General features: G+C 35.8%; 1 protein-coding gene across 6 annotated transcripts in view; it reads right to left on the minus strand.

The window, feature by feature from the left end:
• Window positions 1-231: 231 nt before the first annotated feature.
• The window catches only part of EBF1 (EBF transcription factor 1), a 353,955-nt gene continuing 330,451 nt past the window's right edge, over window positions 232-23,735 (minus strand). For 3 of the 6 annotated variants that reach the window (XM_088133897.1, XM_088133895.1, XM_088133896.1), the window contains exons 12-16: window positions 15,592-15,657; window positions 14,259-14,436; window positions 12,686-12,865; window positions 9,019-9,213; window positions 232-3,470 (exon numbers count right to left, since the gene is read on the minus strand). In XM_088133897.1, the coding sequence (XP_087990023.1) occupies window positions 3,439-3,470; window positions 9,019-9,213; window positions 12,686-12,865; window positions 14,259-14,436; window positions 15,592-15,657 (651 nt within the window). In that variant the 3' untranslated portion in view covers window positions 232-3,438. Of the gene's footprint in view, window positions 3,471-8,642; window positions 8,726-9,018; window positions 9,214-12,685; window positions 12,866-14,258; window positions 14,437-15,591; window positions 15,658-23,735 lie in introns of those variants that run through there. The other 3 variants (XM_088133900.1, XM_088133898.1, XM_088133899.1) reach the window with 1 other exon arrangement.

The raw sequence follows: 23,735 nt of genomic DNA on the forward strand, positions 1-23,735 counted from the left end.
TATGTACGAAGAGTTCCTTAAACACAGGGACAGCCATGTTGGTCCTCGAGCTGGTCAAAATACCTAAGAAGATGCCTCAGAATATCATCTCTCTATCTCACAAGCAACTCACAGCTCATGTACCTCCCTCCCCCTATTTTAGCTGCTTCATATTTTTCAGTAGAGGCCTACAAGGGGCAAACCAACCTCACACAGTCACCCTCTGTTGGCTTAGCAAAGCCAAAGGAATAAATACTCAGCCAGGAGCTGCACTCACAGACAGGAAGTAACTTTAATTAAATATTGTGAAAGTTGAAAAGTTTTTACAGCTTGAATTTCTGCAAAATAATTATAACAATCTCTACAGTAGTTAGGTTTTTTTTTCTCTAACAATAGAACTGTACAGTGTTTGTGTCTATTCCAAAAGGTTCAGTAAGAAGTGAAAGGAGAATCAGTTCAGAGATGACTTCATTTTAGATGCAGTTGGGTATGATGGAGAGGAAGCAGACATCATTCTCACAGCCCAGCCAATGTGAGACGTCACATGGTATGTCTGAAACATGATAATTCCCACTTAAAGCCATATTCTGTAAAGAGTGGCATCTTTAAGACTGGACTTGGAACTCATAGGATCCTATTTGGGGCAGGCAGATAATTTAAAATATAACTTTTCTTTATCATGCACTATAAATACTTGGAGAAAGAAAGAAAGTCTGTGTACTCTCACATGATCTTTGGAGGTCAAGGGAACAGGCTATACACATTCATGAGTTCCTGTAGCTGTCTAAATAATAAACTGATTGGGATTCCACGGAGGGCATAACTGGACAAAATATGGCTTTAATTTGATTACATTTGTGTGCCATTGTTACTATAAGAATTAGAATAAATGTTTGGACTATAATGAAACAATACACTGATCATTCCTTATATTTTCCAGTTTCTTTATGTGTGACTATGTTCTTGTTGTTCCGTGGGGAAAGAATACATTATGGATTTTTGCCTTTCTCTCTCTCCCACCCCCACCCTCTTCCCCTTCCCAACAGATCACACAGTGAAATCTGAGTGAAATCCCTTGCAAGATTCATACAGGAAGCATGCACAGTTGCAGCATTGTTGCTTGTCTAGAAAAAAGTCACATTGTCTTAAGGTAACAAAACAGTTCTTTTGTGCTTTTCAAAATCCTTTTTTTCCCTTAGAATGTTAGTGATGATTGACAGTTTCGATGCGCAGTACAATGTACAAGTGAAATGAATATGCTTTGCATTGTTAAGGCATCCAATTTGCTGGTTTATATTTATGTGAAAGACAGAGAAATATACAAGCAGACAAGAAAGAAAGTATTTTCATTCATTTCTATGAAGTTTCTCCCCATATTTAATGCACAAAAAATGCCTCACTCCAAAGGGGAGAGATTCCATGCATATTAATAGAGTAAAACAGCTTTAGATTTCTTTTAATAAGCCTCAAAGGCAAAGGATACTTTTTTTTTAAATCTACGTAACTAAATGCTATAAGAATAATATGCTACTTTTTTGCAATATATTGGGAAAAAAAAAAATTCTTAACTTAGAAATAATACAAAAATAGACAATGGCTTTGGTGAACTTAAAACAGAAATGGAAGCCTGGTTTAAGACAATGACTAAAAATAAAGTATAAATGAATTGCATTAAATCACATTTTAACAGCTAACACACCTGTGAATGAACAAACAAATTAGCACTTTTCACATAGCAAAATTACACAATAAAATAAAATGGGATGCTGCAGAGAAAAAGCAATGTACAAATTTCAAAGTTAAATACATTATTTATATGGATATTTTACAAAATTCTTCATTAAAAAAGCTTTTTTTCTTTAATTCATTTTGCAAGCATGTGCAATCATAAAGGTAGTGAGCTCATTTTGCAAAATATGCAGTAATTCTTGTATGTTTGTGTGTGGTTGAAAATCTGTCTTAAGACATTAAATTGTATAAATAGAACAATAATTTGGCCAAAAAAAAAATCTACAGTATTTATTTATAACTACATACAAAATGCCACAGCAAAGGAAAAATAAAACCCAAACAGATTATTTAATAAATGCATCTTTAAAGGTTTGTTGCATCTTTGACTAAGAACACTTTCCAAGTAATGAGAGCTAAATTCCTGTAAATTGGGTGGTTTATTTTGCAACTGTCATTTAACTTACTGTGTTCTTAACCCATTTTTCAGGCATACATCCTCAAAAATGCAACCACCTGTTGCTTAAGAGCTTACGTTGCAAACTGAAAGGGTTGACTGATATAAAAACAATGGCAGATCAAGCCAGGTATGTCCTTTTTCCCTTGCGTGTGCTTCTGAACCATCCTCTGGAATGGTAAAGATGAATCTTGTGTCTCATGCCCCTCCATCCCCAGATGAAAGATACAGGTATCCGGAAAGATGCTTCTGGTAAAAATATGCTCCCAAAATGTACTGAATGGCTCCTTTTGTGCCTTTATCCTCTCCTATCAAATTCCAATGAGATTTCTAGAGAAAGACAGTTTAAACTGTATTTGGGTTTAAGTTCTTGGTTAAAAGCAAAAGACAGAGAGCCATGCTAATCAAATTTGCAGTTTTTAGCATTATATCCAGAGGCACTGGGTTTCCAAAGTAAAGATGGAATATGCATGTCCATTAGCTACACATATGCTTTTTTCCCTGCCTTGCAGTATTTACACAATCTTCTAAGTACAATGTTGTCAGAAGGAGGCGTGGAGGAATTAAGGAGGGGGAAAAAACCCCCACAGCTTCTAAAATGGAATCCTAATTTTGTGTGTGTGCGTGTGATGTATCTTTGTGTGTATGTTCACACACGCACATGGACATCCATAGACACTTCCCCAGACTGCAAATCCCAGATGTATGTGCTATTGTTGGATAAGTAAAACATATAAAACAACCCTTACTGGCACAGCCATTAATTTCCGAAGGAAAGAAAAACATCAATAACCCCTAACTGGCACTTCTACTTCTGTTCCATAGAAACTCATTTTATGTGTTGCCACTTTATTTCCCTTTAAGACAGCCTTAAAAAACTACAACAAAGAAGAGTTCTCAAGTTGGCTTTTCATGTTCGTGCCTCTCCCTCCCATTCTGACTTGTAAAAGACAAAAGGTGACCACTAAAAACTGAAAAGACTGCAGTGAATTTTCTTCACGACACAAAAGAAATCTCTCTCCCAAGAACTTGGGACGGACAGCTCAAATTAACACCTTGCCCTTGCAGGCTCTGAGTAGGTTTCAGGGTTATTTTGCAAGGGTGGCAATTTTTTAAAATTTTCTTGTGTTTTAAAACTTTGCAGTTATTGTGAGATCCTTCCTTTTTCCTTGAAAAAAGGCCTGAGTTAAAAGTTCCTCTCTGGGACTTGGGTCAGACTTTGTTCTGGAGCAGATTCCAAATCCTTCGTTAGTTAATTCTTCAAGGCAATTCTTTCACATGGGGGGAACTATCATGCCAGATATAGCTGTAAAAGTAAGAAGGAAGGAGACAAAAAGCAAATCAGTTACGCCATTTGGGGCAAGAAAACATTTGTTTCAAATATTCAGTAGCAGATCATTCATCTGTGCTGCAAGTCGGATTTACACATTACACTGGGTAAAAGCTTGGAAAGGAAGAATAATAGCTGATGTTAGGCAGTTAGTCCATTACTCTAGAATCACTTATTTCAGATGTAAAACTGTAAAGAATTAAGTAAGTGCTTGCAAGGAAACTGCAATCTATCTGGATAGCAGTTCCATGCAGGCACGTTAAAATTCTTAATAAAGCTCAGTCTATAACCCTCAATCAAAAGTTATTTAGCATTTTGAATGTCAGAAATAACACTGGCAATCTTTAAGGCGACTGCAATATAAATTCTGATGAAGGAAAATTCAAATAATGAAGTTTTCACTCGGAAAAAAATTATTTTTTACCTCGTGGTTCTTATTTCAATTTGCTGAATAGAGTCCTAAAATCTAGAGCAGGAAGCTGACATACTGCATGTATAATATATAATTAGGATTTTATGGAAAAGGATTTTTTGGAGATAGCATGCAGAAGACTAAAATTTGTCTCATGCCTATAAATAACAATTGACTATAAACTGTTGCCAGTTTGACAGCTGACCATGAACTTAAAAGGTCTACCATCTATAACTGCTAGTTAAATTAAAAAACCTTCAAAACAAAGGTACATCTAATCCTGCATCTTTCCAACTTCATACAGTAGCCAGCTGGATGCTTCCAAGAGAACCACTGGGAGGGCGTGAAAATTGTACCTTTTCCTATTGTTATTATCCTTCCCTGTAATCAATTTATTTTCTCTTCATATCCTTTATTTCTCTACAGACTAACATGCTATAATCTTTCAACAGAAAGCAGTTTGAAAGAATTCTGGATTCAACAGGATTAACTCACATTAAATCATTTCAACAGATACAGTTCACTTGCAGAGAAGGAGGTCTGTACATTATGCTAGGAGAAACCTGCAGAGATAATCTAGACTCACCCATTCCATGCAATATGAAAAATGACCTACTGCAAGCAAATATGTCATTGCCACTGAAATTCATACATGGCTCGTGGTGATGGCTGTGACAAGGCTGCCTTTTAAAATGCCATGAAGGGATATGGTAAACTGAATTCTGGTCTTTCGACTGATGTCCTTCATAGGCACATGGTTTAGAGTCACCATCTTAAACATCTGGGCAAATGACTTCTTGGGGAAGAACTCAGACCCATGACTGGTTCTAATTCCTTGGACTTTAATTACATCTGCAACAATTTGATAAGAAACAAGCCCAAATGAAAGACTTGTGTGGGGTGGGGAGTGGGAGGGAACGCTTTTTCCACAGACATCACCATATGTGCATGGATTACAAGACTAGTCAGCAACAGAAATGCAGTTTAAGTGAATGGCAACAACAAAATGAAATTAAACAAGAGAAGACAAGAAAGCAAAATATATCTGAACTTTTGGAGCCAAGCATTCTAAGGATATGACCTATCCCAGTAGTACAATAAAGAGTCTCCCTTCTTCCGGGGCACTCTTCAAAGACTTGGCATGATGGATATAGTCTTTACGGCTGAAGAGTTCCTTCAATGTCTCGTGAATTTATGATCAGACTAAGAACAGACTGCATTTTGAGCCATTTGTATCTTTAAATGCTAAATTTTTAAATTGTTTTAATAGCAGCAAGTACTGGTTTGCTAAACACTGGCAACATTTAGTATGTCAGCTGTTTTGTTATTTAACAGTTCAAAGATTTTAATAAAGATTTTGTATAGATATATTCTGTGACCAAATTAATACTTCTAAATCAAATATGATTAATAACTGCAAGTGTTTGAGGTTGTGTATCATGCAGGTGGTCCTCGGTTAATGACCACTCATTCAGCGAGTGTTCAAACTTGCGACAGCACTGAACGAGGGGGACTTACAACCGGTCCTCAAAGTTCTGGCTGTTGCAGGGCCCCTGCTGTTATGTGATCTTCATCTGGGCACTTGGCAACTGGCCCAGATTTCCAACTGTTGCAGCATCCCATATCATGTGATTTTAATTTGTGATCTTCCCTGCCGGCTTCCCACAAGCAAAGTCAGTGGGGAAGCCAGCAGGAAGTTGAAAGTCACAGTCATGTGTGGACCTCCTTAATGACCCACATGGTCCTCTATTAACGACGGTAACCGGGGACTGCCGGAACTGCCATTTTCAATTAAACTGAATTGGTTCCATTTTTTTCTGAAGGACTAGAAAATTTCAGCAAAATGAATTATGATGCAGGTTCCTGGAATTTACTTTAGTTTTAATGTGGTGGGTAAGAGTGGCTTGATTTTCATTCACCTCTCCAGTGGTCTCCAGTGTCTTTGGTTTCCCATATTTCAATAAACCAATTCCCATTCAAATGTTTAGTTCTACTACTGTTAACTGGCAATAACAGTATATGCAAATCTGCACAATGCTGCATATGGATGGCTGTCATGTGCTACCCATGAACCAAAAATGTTCCTTTGGATTTCCCATTACATGCGGTGACAATTCAGCTGCAGCTTTCTCCTGCCCACTCTTGTCATTAATGTTTCATGTGTCATTGTCACTACAGCAAACAGAAAACTAGACAGGTGAGGACAGGGGCAGAAGCATCTTCACTGCAAGGTGTGAAGTAACATATTGTCTGGTCTAGTTTGTCTGCAGTCCAAGCAGATTCACTTGACCAAATTTAGCAGTGATTCTTCATTCTATCCTTTTTCCTGCTTTTTAGTGCAAGGCAGTTAAGACCCTTTTAGCCAAGAAGACTCTTTTTAATGTCAATGCTATCCGGTTTAAACTCCAACTCCCAAAGACCAATGAGTAAGTTGTAGATGAACTTTAATTTTCTTTGGCTCCTCTCTTTCCTGCTCAATTCCTGTGCATATTTCCTTTACTGAAGTGAAGTGTGCATTGGATTTGATCTCCACACCTTCTATTCTTGAAGGAAAAACAATCCATTGACTGGGTTTTACCCTTAGGATTTGTCTGTTGTACTGGATGTAGCATTTGTCTCTAGGCACAGTAAGTCCTTTTTGTTTACAGTATGAATGAGCATGTGTCAGTAACCCTCTACCCCCAGAGCTGTTTGAGGCAGCTGGGGATTGTGAGACCCTTCTTGACTAAGTGAGCATGAAATGTCTCTCTACTCAGTGCTTTAGAGTGTGGTGCAGTAATTATGAGGGGGTTAAGCACAGTAGGGCAGCCCTCCAACAAACCAAACTAAACAGTGAAACAGGGAATTTGCTTTTATGATATGTATGGTCCATGTGTTAATTAGATATTTTTCACTCTCCAGGCCTGCAGTCCAATGCACGTACGACAAACAGTTTTAAATTGCATATGGAACCCAACACTCTTTTTAATCAAATCTGCCCATAAGGATATTTGGTCATGAAAAAATTATATTCAGAAGTTGGGAAATTGAGGATGTTAAGTCAACATTACCAACACAAACCAAACAGAAATGTGAAATTGGACATAAAATGATAGTTTATGGTAATCTAATCAATGATAGAATAAAACCTCCAGAAGACAATTTTTGAATCCTTGGAGATAAAAAAAGGTATTTGCCAAACCTGGCTATTCTACTTTTATGTGGATTACCTCAGACAGGCCTCTCACATTTCAAAGTGTTACATTTAGTCCTCACTGTCTTGGAATTAAAAGAAACATTTACACAAACAAGCTTCTTTTGTTTGGAAAATGGGAGTAAGGCCAAGATTCAAAAAAGCAAGAAATTAGATCTCTAACTCCTCAAATACATTTATGCAAAGAGCAGTATCCTTCTTCTACATTGCTTATAAAAGTAAAGGGAATTTCAAAAACAAATCTGATCCAATATGTTCACTTAAAAAAAAAAAAAGAAAGAAATTGCACTCTGTTAAGGCAGGTTGCTGAGTAAGCTCCTGGAATCTCAGCTTTTAAGTTCTGAATTTAAACTACTACACTGTTAGGATTTGGAGAATGTCTATGAGGGATGTCTTGAGATATGTTTGCAATGCCATGATGTATTGGGCTTAATTCTTATTAAAAATAATTCATAGGGAAAAGTAGCACGATGTATTTGCATTTAACAATGCTATTTTCGACAGATGGAAGGAAGGAAAGTCAATTTTCAATTTGTCTTTAGGAAGGACAACTGGAGAATTGTTTTTTGACCATTTTTGGAAATTACTGAATCTATTTCAGTAATGTAGAAATTTTGTGCAAACGCTAGGAACTAGTATCTTAAACAAATGCAGTGAAATATAATTTTTTCTAGTTGATCTACACATGCATAGATTGATTGCATTATCCTTTTTAAAACATAGATATTAACATGATAATTATTATAAAAAGTGTTATTACCTATAACTTTGACATGACGTATCATGAACTATCTATATCTCACATACACACATACACACTCTACATCAAAATATTTACTGGTGGCTTGATCACACAAATGAAAGCCTAAAATGACTCTCTGAATTCATCTCAGTGGATTTTTCTCACTTTCTCAGCTTGTCTGTATTTAAATATAGTATAGTTATAGGGATCATATATAGCCAATTTGATGAATCAAGAAGGTGATTGCTTTAAAGTTCCCAGTCCTGAATGTTGTTTTAATGGTGTTAATCCATATTTCATTTGGCTCTGTGAGAGAATACTCTGTCACTTTGCTAATTCTGGGATTCCATAAAAGACGAGAATGTTCTACAAATGGATCTAGAACAGTGGAAATGATGGTACAAGCAATGTTCCCCTTTCATGAATCATGTAAAGAAATTTCCTGAATTTGATAGAGACATGGATAAGTTGAGACATAGATAAGCTGTAAATCCATGTTTGCATGAATCAGCTAAGGCCTTTCGGATGGCATAGAAATAAAGACTGGTAACAGCTGAACAGGTTTTCAAGATGGCAGGTACAGTTTGGAAGTGGAAGTGGCTTACTTGAGGTACATTAATCATGGGAAAATAAGATTTGTAATTTTACACAGTACATAATGTGCCATCTATATTTAGCGATATACTACCACATGCGAACTGAATTCTGTGATACCTTCATAAACAGTGCTGCTCTTAGTATAGATTTTGCACATGTGGACATGTCAAAGGAAAAAACAAAATTAAAAGAAAGGAAGGGAAGATTGACTGACGTACTTCAGGAGAAGGCCAGACCCTGGAGAGACCCTGCAGTGGAGTACTTGCTAGAGTCCACAAAAGACTGGTCTGATAAAAGACAACAACAAGGAATAAGAAAGGAAAGAAAGAGAAAGGCTGGTATTAGTAAGCTGCAATACACTCATTTTAAGCAAACACTCAGACCATGCTTTTAAGATACAGCATTTCAGTTCAACAGGGCAATAAAGACAGGCTGTGAGGGAACAAGGGTGAGTAACAACCATACGATGAAATCATAGGCCTTTCCCCGCAATGTAGACAACTGAAAGTCCATTACCCTTTTCACACTCACACTCGCATCCCCAACGCTGACAAAAAGCAGCATGCCCAGACTGGCCTACCTTGCAGGCTATTCCCATTGGTGCTGGTACAGGTGGGAGGAGGGGAGGTCTGTGGTCTGACAACAGGGGCAAAAGCGCTCTTCTGTTTCACTGCTGAGACCATATTGGCTGGTGAGAAGGAGAAGATCCCAGAGGAGCTGGAACAGTTAGAAGGGAGACTAGTAGAGGAGGCCATTGTTGGACTGGATGGCACGACTAGAGCAAAACAAGAACAGAGAGGAGTTATTCTTTTCAAGACCATAAATTAATTTACCCAGAGCTCTAGGAGTATTTGCGAGGCTCCCTGAATGATGCCCAGAATGCTTAGTGTTTGTGATGGAATGTATCTACGAGGAGGAGAGTGATGTAGGAGATCAAGGCTATCAGGAAGGAGGGGCTGCATTCCAGCAGGGGAAAGGAGACAAAAGACAACACAGTCCACAGGGGGAGCATGAGAAGAGTGAGAGGTTCAGGACAGCCACTCCCTAGAATCTCCCATATCCACTGGTATATCCACCGGTTGCAGTAGTATAGATTTAGTTTGGCAAGATTCTGTCTATAAGGTGTAAACAAATAAAGGAACTGTACTTGACTGGACTGTTTCACCATTGTTTTTGGGCTGGGCCTGACAGCGTTTCACTCACATCAGAACTGAATGTCCCTTCTGAGAGACCCTCATTGCAGAGGAAAACCTGAAGCCTACGTCATGGGGGACAACCAGAACATGATTTGTTCCCATACCAGCACTGTCTCAGTATTGCTGAAACTAGGATAAAGAGCACAAGGAATTTTTGACACTGTATTTTAGCTACAGGACAAGGCTATGCAGCAATAGTAGCAAGTTACTATTCTGTCAGGGTAATTTCTGAAGTGCTTTTGAAAGATAACTATATAGTTAGAAATAGTCCTCCTCTGCTTCCCCCATTAATAATCCTGGCTGGGCATCTGTTTCTTAAGGAGACACAACTTGACAGTTTAAAAATTTGCATTCTACTTCACATGGTGGCATTGTATTGTCCTACGTGGTCCTTAGGATTAGTACTGTAAGTAAGCAAAGTGATTTTGAGTATCACAAAAGCAAATTGTTTTGTTCTTAAATTGTTCTTATTGTATTTATATTTCCAGAGATGAGAAGAGACACTTGTAGGATTCTCTGCCCCATGAGCCAAATGGCTTATTTTGAGTACTACACATTGTAACTTGGCAGTAAGTGTGTGTATGTGTGCACACACTATTTGTTATTTTGTCCAAGATTAAAATGTTGTAGGCTATACTTGGCGACCATATAGTTCACTTGAAGAGACTAATCCCAAGATTCCTTGAAGTGTTGTCAAGGACATTGGGGAGCACTTCTAGATTGCCTGCATTTGTATGTAATTCAAATTGCATGCACATTTTGCATCCCCTGCAACATTAGGCTTAAGGCTGAAGTGAAACTAAAAAAAAAAAATCACAATCATTGTGGCAGATAAATGAATTTGTTAAGGTTTCTTTTTTTCTTTTTTCCCTTTCCCTCCAATTCAGTAGTGTTAGACTCACTTTCTTCTGCTGTAGCTGAATTCTAGGTAAGGAGAAAGTATTTACAGAAAAAGAACCATTTTTATAATGTCTGAATTTATAAAAAGATAAATTATTACACTATTATTTTACTATTCAGTATGCATGTCTGAAGCTGCAAATCTGTACATCTTCATTTGAGAATGAATTCATTTAATTTTATGGAATATATATATATATATATATATATATATATAGAGAGAGAGAGAGAGAGAGAGAGAGAGAGAGAGAGAAAGAAAGAAAGAAAGAAAGAAAGAAAGAAAGAAAGAAAGAAAGAAAGAAAGAAATAAAGAAAGAAAGAAAGAAAGAAAGAAAGAAAGAAAGAAAGAAAGAAAGAAAGAAAGAAAGAAAGAAAAAGAAAAAGTGAGATAGACAATTTATATCCCATATTTTCCATTTTCTATAGTCTCATTTCCTTGCATATTTCCTTGAGAAACAGCTCTACTGATTGGGACCTATAGTTTAAAAATCTCAAGAAGCTTTGTAAGAGAGCTAAAACATGTTTTGATTTTGAAAGCCAGAATTACTTTTTAAAAACCCTGCTGATGCCTGATATAAAATAGTTAATGTCTTTACTTAAAATAGGACCAAATTACTTTAGAATTATTGTCTTCTATGACTTTGGAAAAAAAGAAAAGGGTCATTTACAGGCCAAATTACTCATTTTTTAAAATCTTGTTTAGAATTTGTTTATGTTCAGGATGTTTTATGAATAATTAAATGGTATGGGAATGAAAATTCAAATTAGCTGAGGCATAGATGATTATTTTATTTGCATTTATATAGATAAAAATAATCCCTTTAGAATATCTGTGCAAGTATATGATACCATATTTCTGAACCCTGATGAAATCAATTAATGGAAATTAAATGTTCAAAGTTTCACAGACTGACAGATACTATCTTAGTGTTAAGTCACTTGGTATATGCAAGCCCTTGTGAAGGCAGAGCAATCAAAGCGCCTAAATTGAATTGCAACTATAGAGCAATTAGTTTATTGATTTAATTAAGAATGCCACCTTTCTAATTCTCAGGTCATGATTGAAACATTTTCTGATTAGAAATATTTGTTGTTAATAGGGCAGCAGTATATGTCAGGAAAATCATTCTAAGAATGATGATGATGATCAGAGAAAAAAGGCATGACTTAATAGGAACAAACACATCACAAAGTTATAAGGCATACATTTGGCATCGCTGAAATATTTCTAGCAGTGAACCAACTAATATGGTTTAGATAAAGCGTCCTATCAAACTCACATAATCTCACATGTTGCCTGGAGATTATGTAAGGCAAGACTTCCAGAGAGCTCACGTTTGGTGAAGATTGTCTTAGATTAAAATTCATTCACTGAATTTTATAGTTTAACAAACTCAATGGTAATAATAGGGCTATTAGAAAGGAATTCTTGGTATAAAGTTGTGAGCAATTATTGACAATCAGATAGGCCTGCTGTCTCCAATTTGGCATCCTTTAGATACACTGGGATTGCAAGTCCCCTAATTCAATTTCCAGCATAGATTTCTGAAAATTTTGGAAACTGAAGACCAAATATACATGAATGGTATCAAGTTGCTACAGTAAGCCAATCTTCTCTTTAATTAGACTATTATAATTGTTTCAATTATAGCATCCTTTGGTCTTTTCAATTATGGTAACATCAGGTTAATTTTCTTCCTACAGTTATGAAATGGTCAGCCTGCATTCATGAAGAAGTGAATCCCCAGTATCAGAAATTTTTGAAAAATATAGTCTCCAGTCCAGAGGTTCCTTATGTCAAAGCCATCTGATATCATGACTTTACTTAAATTGATCATTGGCTTTACAAGCTTTAACATTAATTGAATAATGGGCCTGGATTTAACCAACCCTTCCCATACAGATTATGGGTTATTAACAGCTAGCATCTCTTGGAGACTTCACATATGATTTAAATTTCCATTTCCACATATTATCCTAACAGTATCTTTTCAAGCGACAACAACAACATGGACCTTATTGTGCAACCCTAAGCATTTTCATGTTGAATTAAGCACACCAATATCTACCTGGTAAATTTCTTGAAATGTTTTCAATAATTACAAAAGCCTAAGCTATCAACATATACTGTGCAACATGCATAATACATACTGGCGTAGGGAGAGTTGGCAGCAGATCCATTCAGGAAGGTTGGAGAACCACCTAAATTGGACATTCCAGCATTTCCATAGCCATTCATGCTTGTCGTGACGGAGTTGTAATTTGTCTGCTGAGGGGTAGTGCTTGGCACATAACCATGAGGAGACACACTGCTTGAGTTACGAGTAAAACCTTTTGCAGGAAGTAAAAAGAGCACAACGGCTGTTTCTCAACCAAGAGTTCCACCCAATTTCAAAACATTCCAAACCCTACTATGCTAAAATTGGATGAGACTTCAGTAAAAAATGCAGTTGTGGGGAAAAATTGAGGGAGTGGCTTTTTCAAATAGCTTATAGAGTGATTGCACATTATTCATACTTTTAGGTGCCCTATAGTCAAATGTTCTATGTGTCATACAAAATGAATTAAAGTGTAAACATTATTTCAATATTCCAACCATAAACAATTAAAAATCCAAACCAGCAAGAACATCCAAATTGTTTCAAATATAGTATGATAAAAAAAATACCATATGGATTGCTGGAACTACATAAGCTGGAAGTACTATCAGTGCCATAAATAACCAAGATCATTGAAAAAATTTAAAAGGCAGAGGAGAAAGGAAACATCTTTGCCTAGTGCTGAAAAAACAACATTATGGGTGCCAGACAAGCTTTCCTAAGGAGAGCATTCTGTAGTGGGAATCTACCGATAAAAAGTGTTGAGAACATTTAAGTAAGTGGTCATAGATGGTAGAGGATATTGCAAGTAGCTATGGGATACAGCCTGGTGCATTCCATTATAATTTTCTGCAAATGTTTTCAGCCATGCATTCAGCAAACTGTTAACCATTTGTGACAAATTCATAATATTAAAAAAGAGAAGAAAAGGAAAAAAAGTGTTTTTTACTTGTTAAATCTGGAGAATGGTTAAATTAGTTCTAAAATATTAAAATGAAGGACACTCTTTTTCTGCGATTTCAGAGACTTCTAAGATCTATTCATTAGAAAACCTACGAGGGCCATCAGTAGAAAAATAATAAAGAAGAAATACCATGATGCTGGTAGCTGTACTTTATAAAAGTATAGCTGCACTTTTGGTTGTGGGTGCTGTGGCCTCAGTTACATGACATACACATGAAGTGGTACTAGTTGTAGAAAAAAGTGAACACTCATCCCTTAATTAAAGTAAAATTAGGCTGGATGCAATAATCATTCCAGAAGTGCAATTAAAACTATTACCTGGATTCTGAAGCTCATGACACCCCAACATGTAATACTGCACTACTGAAACTTTCCCTCTGATCCTGGCCACCCCAGACCAGAATTCCAGATCATAGGAATTAGGAACATAGTTCTTAAGTAAAACCGCTTCCTATTTCTGACATTCTATGAACAACTATGCCTGTACTAAAATGAAAGAATCGTGCTTAGAACATAGGATTTACTTGAAGATGTTCACTTTTATTGCCTGGACCCTGAGCTCTTCTATATATGACTCTAAAGGAAGAATGAAAGCAATATGCATTATGTCTTTTATTTACCATATAAAGTCTTGAAAAGAAGGGAAACAATCTTCAGCTTACCCTGATTGGTGGCCTGTGAGGCTTCGGAGACATTTACTGCTAACTGACCACTAAATGAATTCACACCCATCATGCCTGCATGGACTGATGTATTAGCAAGTGCAGGGAGTTGGTTATGATTGCGAGGGACACTGTAGAGTGCTTCTGCAATATCAGCTGCTCTTTTCAGGATTATTTCCTGACAAAACATGAGTTTAAATATGGAAGAAGTTAATTAAATACAAAACTTACTAGGAAATACCTGATCAGGGCTGCAAAAATCCAGGTGACCACTAGATGCCAGCAAAATGTATTTTCTGCCTTTCTTCCTACTATCAAGTGGTTTTTTGCAGCTACTGATCTGGTAGCTCTAAATCTACTCATCAGTTCAAAGTCTGCACTAGTGCATACTTTCATAACAATGGAACAATTGATCTACATATCAGATTATGATCGCATTTATTCAAAGGAAGTAATGAATGACAGTGTAATGGTGACTGATATCATGATGAACCAACTCTTTGCTCCTATTCTGTAAAATGGGAACAAAGCTAGGAGGCTGAAGGTGTTCACTGTAAAATATTGCATATAAACACACTGCTAGTCTTAGAAAGAACAAATAAATATATGTGTTGGGAAAATCCTAATTTTTAGTCCAACCCCAATTTGTAGTGAACAGCTATCTATCTCCCAGAAAGCAAAAGACACACAAAAAAATAGAGTTTCATAGACCAAAGGACTGTAGATGGGGAAGCTAATCCCACTATATTAATATCAGTTAGCTGAGAGTGACCTTCATTGACTTCAGTGGGGCTTATTTTTGAAAAGACACATAGGATTCCAGTGTTAAACATTTGTCTTCAGTTTAAGGAAGTAATCCAAAGAATTCTATAAAATCAGGACCTGGCCCAGTGAGAATTAGTTAGGCCTGTGCTTTTTAAATTACACTAAGATAAAGTCTCTAAACAGAATGCCTAAATTGTGGATTATATTTTCTATTGATATTAAGTTAATTACTTGGCACAAGCAACTATCAAACAGCTCATACCATATTTGTGTATTTAAATTCTATTGAAAGTATAACACATTAAAATAATAAAATACTAATAACACAGATTCGTGTTTTCATTATTTTAGCAAAGCAAAACAAATAATGTAATCAAAATTTAAAACGCTACTGTCAGAAACTTTGAGATGAGTTTGCTTCACAGAGGAAGTTCTCCTGGATCCATTATGGCTCTCTCGTTGCTTTTCTCCAATTTTTAATTTTATTTTTATATGTCCATGCAAGATGACTCTATGCACAGATTTCAGAACACCAAGTTGAGAGCTATTTAACCAAGCATGCATTTACCTGATTGTTATGTGGCATGCCATAGAGTGCTTCCACCAGATCAGCTGCCCTCTTAAGTATTACTTCCTGTTAGAAAGAAAAGGAGAAAGGTGAATTTTACCCACATTCATGTAGGAAAAAGCAGTTTGCAGTTCTAACATTGTGTCCTCAATTTCGTTTTCAGTCACAACAGTCTTAAAAATCAACAGTACCTAGTCAACCCAGAATGTTGCTAAATCATGAATTCATCCAGTTCATGCACAAGTTAAAAGGTAAAACCTGCTTGAGCTGCAAAATAAAATCTGTCACTCAAGCCTGCGCAGAAGCTGTTTGCAGGTTTATTGCAGAATAAGACCTACATTTCTTTGTTCAATTATTGCAATCAATGTCAGGCAGAGCGTGTTACAGATTTCTTTCATGCTGTTTATTTGGCTCTTAATTTATATAATAGAAAAGTGTCCTTATCAGATCAACCATATTGTTAGGCTATCTCTGGAATGCTGTTGCTGATCTGATAACAAAGCCAACTTCTATGCTTCCTCTTTTTGCCATGTTAGGTGCCATAACTTGGTATTCAAAAAGGAAAGAAAGGTTTTGAAGACAAGCAACAACTGAGAAAAAGATGTTAAAGGTTTTTCTTCATGGAATTTGGGAGGGATGCGGTGGAGTGTCTGAATTTCAGGCATAAACCTACCTTTAATTTCTATGGTTGCTCACTTCTCCATCTGCTCATTTATTTATCCCTGTTGTGTTGCTAAACTCATTTGTATTAGGAACATCTCTTCATTTCCCTGCTCCAGCTATACCCTCACGTGTTTGAGACTGACATCTGCATAGCACAATGCTCTCTTTGTATTTTTGGCACGTAAAACTTTGAGAACAAGAGTGGAGTCAATAAAATGTATTTGTAAATTACAGGTATCTTTCTACATCACAGAATTGATAATATACAGTTGATTTCCACCATATGTATAAAAATCTTAGTAGGTAACTTCTACCAGAAATAATTGATTTTGGTAGATATGACAGCATAAAAGCTGAATCATAATATATTTTTGCAGATGCTTTCTGAAGCTAGATGCAATTTTTTAAGAACTGACTTTTGAGTTAAGCTGAGAAGCTTAACTAGGAATGTTTTATACGCTAGCTAGATTTTCTAACTAAAAGAAGTAGTAATGCTCAATTTTCATATACTATAGCCTCTTATCAGAAAATAGAGATATAATTGCATTCATTTTGCTGTCACCATAACCTCTTCAAAATCCTTGAACAACTCTTCAGATGACAAGCTTTTAGATGCATATTAGCATTTTTCAATTTAAAATTCTCTACAATATATGCTAAAAGAGTTGGCATATTGCAGTAGGTACTTATGATATACATGATGTCCTAAATTTAAAAATGAGATTGTAAGTGTGTTTTGAACCCCCATACGCATTTATCATTCCTTAGAACCACAGCACACTCTCCCCTTCATAATGCACATTTCAATTTTTTTTCCCATGCTTGCAGCCAGGTGCATTATATAATTGATGGGTTTTGAATCAATACATTTGAAACTATTTATTTCTGAAGAGATCACTAGCTCCTGTCTTTGTCCTTTCTATGCATCCTGACCAAAGTACTGAATAATTTACAAGCGTATGAATTGAATGCACATGATACCCATATGGAATGTGGCCATGCTGGTTCAGCCGAGCTACTTAGAAAATCAGTAAGCTCAGCCTGCATTGTAAAAGATTAAAAATCTAAACTAGAAGGGAAAAATAGCTTGTCAGATTTGACTTTTCCAGTTCCTAGTAAATTAAAACATCTTGTCCAGACAAGATGGTTTTGGAAATGTAATGCTATCCCAGGTGACATCATCAACAACTGCATAATATTATTACAAAATGGCAAATCACTCTTACTGTTATGAAAAATATGTCTTATTCTTTAGCCCCAATTAATAAAACTTGTATTTTGCTTTAAGTCTGAGCCTCAGTATAGACAAAGTAAATCAGATATTAACTATGGAGCAGTTTAATTCCCCCTAATAGAATTTCTATGGGAAATATGGTTTATGGACTGTCTTAATGTAACTACATAGAAATCTAAACTTCCATTCTTAAGAGAGGAACAGTTTCTTAATAGTCAGTAACACCACAATAAAATAATTCTAACTGCATAAGCTAATGATAGTTTATCATTGGAAGATATTGAATAAGCGTCACTAAAATTTACATGTAGTCAATGTTTAGGGTGCATTTCTTTTTATAACAAGCAATTGCTTATACATTTCATGTTTTCTTAAACAAAATCACCATATAAAAACACCTTTCTTTCATATAGCATTGTCAGATGTTGCAAAAAAATATGGAAAAAAATCTCATCAGGTAATGTTTAAGCTTTTACATAAAAATAATAGCTTTTCTATTCAGTCTAGCTGTTAATAAGATACCCGGTAATAAATGTAATTTAAAACATTTTGGGTTCCAACCCATTTATGAGCACAGTCCTGCCTTCAAATACAATGCGGTACCTAAAAGTCTTCTAGAAAGTGCTGTTCCTGCAACAGCACTGGCAAGGTGGTTGAATTGCAGTGACCAGAAAATTGTTCTCACCTCCATGTCATTACGTTCACAGTGAACCAGCCCCGAGCGTGTTTGTGTTCGGGATCTAATATATTGCCTTTCAATCAGAGCTGAGAGCCACTGAACACATAGACAGAACATGACGAGCAGGTCAGGAAAGCAATAAAGATTTTACAGAGCTGTCCAAGGTGCTAAATTTACTCAATAATGGGTTTGGCACCATAGTGTTAACCTCTCATTTACTACCAGTTTGAGAGACTAAATTGAACTAGCTGACTTCATTTACCTTGAAATGTATATTTTATGACATTATGTAAGTAGATTGAAAGGGCACTGCAGCTTTAACAATTTAAGGGGCTAAAGCATGTTCAAGATTATGGCTGGCTATTTGCTGTATATTGTATATTGCACTTAAAAGTTTATGGAATATTAAAATGTACTGATTAATCTTCTGAATGTTATTGTAAGAAGGATAGCTAATATAAAAAATACCTATGCCTTTGAAAGCAATATTGTGCTGCTGAAAGTGTGTATAAAGAGAGCCACAGAAAGGTTGTCTTTAAATAGACACTAGAGCACTGTAAACACACTCACACACCAACATTTAATATTTGTCTTTGGATTAGCAAGTTACAACATTCCCATCTGCATTAATAGTATTAAGCATGCATATTCCACTTTCATGACCCTAGCTCATGCCCCTTTTCAGTTTAGACTCCCATTCGACACATATTCACCTGGTATTAAGAAGTAACACTGAAGAGGGTAAGTAGGTAAAGGACTGCAACTGTTATTTTTAGTGATTAAAACAACTCCTTCAGGAATTAGCCAGCTAATATTTTTAAGAGAGTATTTGGCAGAGTGGAAGCATTATCCCTATATTCTGTATTCATTTCTTTTATGCCATCATGGATTGGCTAAAGTCTGTAGAGATTAAAGTGGCACACCACCCCTGCAGAATTAGTCAGAGATGAAAAATCAGATGATTGATTTAACATTTTTTTTCAGCAAAGAAAATAAATCTGAAGGTAATGGCTCTTAGTAGTCTGTAACCAGAAAGCTTGTGCTATATTTTCACCTTAATCCCTACAGATTGGAGGAAAAGGGAATCCTGGCTGTAAGAAAACGCCTCAGTCAATCAGCCACCTGCAAGAAAAACTGACTCTAAAGAAAAAGGAAGGCCAATACCCCAGAGTTTATTGACTAGGATTGTTCTTAAGAATGATTGTTGGTTTATGTTGAACTCAGAATTTAGTATGATCTCATGGACAGGAGTTATTATTTCTGGTTAGGTTGGAGGAGAGAGAGTTCAAGCTTTTTGTTAGAAAGATTAAAAAGGGAATGTATTGAGGTGCACCGGCCTACACTTAACTTTTAAGACAAAACTTTTTTTACTAAATTCTTAATCAATCCAGAGAGATCAGCAAGAAGAACTCCACAGAAAGGAGATCTGTGGCCTGGTGTTTATTAACTGAGATTGTATAACTTTTATTACAGAGTAATTCATTATAGTTTTGTAAAATCAGCAAGAAATGCTGATGGGGATAAGGAGGAAGGAAATCTACCTAATGGCTTAAAACTGTGATTTGGATATTTTTTGTGGTATTTTCCATATAAGCTTTCTTTGGACAGGCCAGGACAATTTATAAATTACAAAGGTTATTACCATCACAGTAACATTGATTGATTTATCTATGTTTGAATTTCAGTTATTACACATTCTGTTAAAGTATGCCATGTAATAGAACGGAATAAGAACTGTGTAAAGGCTTTTAATTGGAATATCCCATCTTAAACATTTCTGAAACAATAGCATTCTATTAAAGCTAGTATTTAATTTATGGATCTGTTAATCTGCAAAGACTACAATTGCATATATATATATATTTGCCCAACAAAAAGCAGTTTGATTCAAAGCAATAATAAAAATATTTCTTACATTTAACTTATTATTTCAGAATATAATTTAATGGGCTAGAAAAAATAACTGGTTCTCTTCTACAAGGAAAGCAAGTTGAGAAAGAAATCCAGTACTAATTAGCCAGGCTAATTATTGAATTGAAAGTGATCTTATTCCTCCATACCTTCCACTTATTTTATTATGCACTCAGAAATCCAAATGCCTTAACTTCTTTCACTCAATCAATCTTTCCATTCTGAAATAACACAAAGAGTCAAATATAAAAACGAACCTGGGGTGATATTATGTGAGATGCAACACTCATGCAAAGAGTTATGTCCATGGAAATAATATGTTTGGAGTAAAATACTGTATATGGGAACCCCACATTTACTTAGGGTTTCTATCACAACATTCAATGTGGATAATACCAGTGAGAAATCATCAATGCATCTAACTTGCTTTTAACAGGATTGTATAATATCTTATATAACGGTTCAAGGCTTTGTTGGCTCAACCACTTTGCTCACAATTAAATCAGTTAACAAATGGGCAAAAAGAACAGTGCAGGTAAATGCTGTTTTTTTATAACAAGTGATTAATGTTAGCAACAAGCCAGCTTCAAAGAATTGTTTGTTTGAGGCAACATATTCATTTTCAGTCAATAACTGTCCATAAGATATGAAGCTTATCAATTACTTAAGCCCCAATAGAGATATTTTTAAGACTCTATTAGAATTGTATTGTGACAAAGATAGCCAAGAACTCATTCATCCTTCATAGAAGTGCTTAATGACAATGATATCATTCATATTTTTCATATACCATTTGCAGCTGATAAATTCTGATTCCTAGTTTTGTATTTCATTGATGCTGCAACTAATACACATTCTGATTCTGCAGGAAAGGAAGTCTTGAAAATTTCAGATTAAAATCACAAGATTGCAAATTGATTTTGGGAATCTCATCCGTATGGGATTCACTTTAGAGAAAACATGACTAAAACATCTGTGAAGTTTTAGTTATTATAGTGACACACTCCCCTTTATATTAGGACCTTACTGCATATGCCAGGGTACTTTTCTATGTAAAGCATATGCTCTATTATTGGGTCTATTAACATCTGGCACTTGCTCACCTATATGTTCACCAAAAATATACATGATGATCTCTTTCTTTCACTATTTTGAAGAATTACTTGCACTTTTCTGACACTCTTTTCTGGGTAGAATCTTTGTTGCTATTTTTGGTGCAAGAATAGTCTGAAATAACATAAACTATTACTGACACTAAATGATGAAGAATCAACCTATTAATTATTAATGCAACATTCACTTTTTGTATGTATGCCTGGGTATGTGTGCACATATACTCTAATTTCTTTAGCATTTTTAAATGGTAAATAACAGTGTAAAAAGACCCACCCCCAAATGTATGGGTTTAGTTCAGAGAGAAGCAGCTTCCTTATACCCTCTGACATTTTTCTGATTTAACTTCTTCAAGATGCCTGGACAGACATGGTCCCCCTTTTTCTCATTGTCCACACTCTCAAACTCTACAGCTCCATCTGTGCTTTTAAACAGAATTCATGTTTGATGGGATCTTGTGGATAATAAAATTCAGGATCCTGAAATCTAACCTCCAGCAGGTAGAAGGTTCCAATTTCCTTGGTATCTTTAATTTAAAATATCATACACTTGGTGATGATAAAGACGTCAGATACTGAAAAGGTGCTCTCAGAGTAAACAATACTAAACTAGCTTGGTTGTCATCCAAACTGAAGATTACAGTCTATGCCCTAGGCACTAACAAAAACACTCACTGTATGACCTTGCTACCTCCTCCACATTGAGCCAAGCTGATAAAGGAAATATGGTAAGCGTATATAAAAGATAGCAATTTTTGAATACTGAAGGGTAAATGCATGCAGGCATCAAGCCATGAATATATTACAAATCAATAAGAAAAGAGTGCCTTGATCACAAGGAGGCTAAAACCTTGGCAAGGAGGAAAAAAACAACTAATTCATCTAGCTGCTATTGTACGGTAAAATACCAAGCCGTGTATATTCTTGTTTTTTCAGAGTATTTCCCAATGTATAATTTGGCATTCCTTTCTTGAAAGCAGTCTATAAAGCATGAGATAGAGTAGGAATATGCAGTTCTGCTACGTGTTATTTCTACTTACTATGGCTAAAACATGGAAAAGACAGCTGGGGAATTAGATCAGTGCTGATGGACAAGGAGAGTTCAAAATTCCTGATCACTGAATGGGGAGGCTTTGGGGATGTGCTCTTTACACAGCAAATTTCCTCTTGGCTCTAATCAAAGCAGGTAAGTCAGCTTTTCTAAATATAGTATCTTCTAAATATAGTATCTTCTTCATTTGGATCATGAGAATCTTGCTTCAAAGCATGTAAAAATATGATTTGGTAGAAACCCAAGGACTTCTCATTCTTTCCAGTGACTCCTTGTGCTGCTTTCCCAAACCCATGGATTGTCAAAATGCAAGGAGATTCTGTCTACATAGTTTATGTGGTCTGCACTAAGATGTATTAAATATAAAAAGTTCTAATCAGCTGAATTTAACAATTGTTGCATAGTACTTACCAACACTTGGTACATGTCCCCTAAGATTGTGTTTAATCTTACAGGGAAGAGTAGAATATAGGTTAGATTTTTTTTTTTTTTGATTCTATCAGAACTCTCAAAAGAGAATAAGATTGTTGGAAGCTATGTACTGCTTGCTCTTAATGGGGTTTATGAAGATGGAAAAGAAAAAAGGTGATTTTTCTGATCTCTGGTAGTATTTTGTTCTGTTTTGCCCAGGCTCAGTATATTTAGAAAAAAAAAAAAAGCAGAAGGGGAGGGTGTTATATTAAAGTGTTAAAAAATCCCTGCTCTATTATAACCCCTGCAAATGAGTACACTCACTTACATTTTATCATAGGCATAATTTTTAAAAAGTCTCTGGAAGGGGCATTCTCATTACAATAAAGGTCCACTTCAGACCCAATTGAAATGAAAAGAAAGAGCACAGCTTACATCTAGATACCAAGTGGTAATTTCTAGGGAAGCATAAAATGCCAAATGTATAACAATTATGTTTTATAACTCTGTGTTCAAAGGACTTAATAGTATTTTATTGCACTGAGAGGCTTCAGCTCAAGCAGACCTATTTTACTGGAGTGCTCCGTGCCTTATGTTGTTAAAGCACTTCATCAACTTTCTTTCTTATTATCAGCAAGAGAAAGATGTGATTAATTTTTGAACATGCAGCCCTAAAAATCTGGCAGTAACTAATTTCTCTAAGCAGATGTCTCGAACAGTTATACAAATGGATAAATTAAATTTCTTCAGGAATATCAGGGGCATAAGATATCCGATACTAACCCCAACGGAGACCAGGATTGTGATAACTATCATTGCATTTAATCTTAATTAAGTCTGCTCTCAGTGGTAGAAGATATAACCATTCTCTTTCAAGCATATGTTAAAAACCTTTGGGCAAGGGGTAGAGGAAAAGACCAGAGATTAGATAGGTAGATAGGCAGGCAGGCAGGCAGGCAGGCAGGCAGACAGATAGACAGTTGTTCATCGTATCTAAATATATTTTAATTTTATTTTACTCAAATACCTAATAGATGTCAAGTGGAGAGATCACAAAGTTGTTGACAATATTTTCATTATTTG

Source organism: Python bivittatus, unplaced genomic scaffold, assembly GCF_059951505.1.
Source record: "Python bivittatus isolate LINGU-HERP-01145 unplaced genomic scaffold, Pbiv_v1 ctg000080_np1212, whole genome shotgun sequence".
NCBI classification, from domain to species: domain Eukaryota; kingdom Metazoa; phylum Chordata; class Lepidosauria; order Squamata; family Pythonidae; genus Python; species Python bivittatus.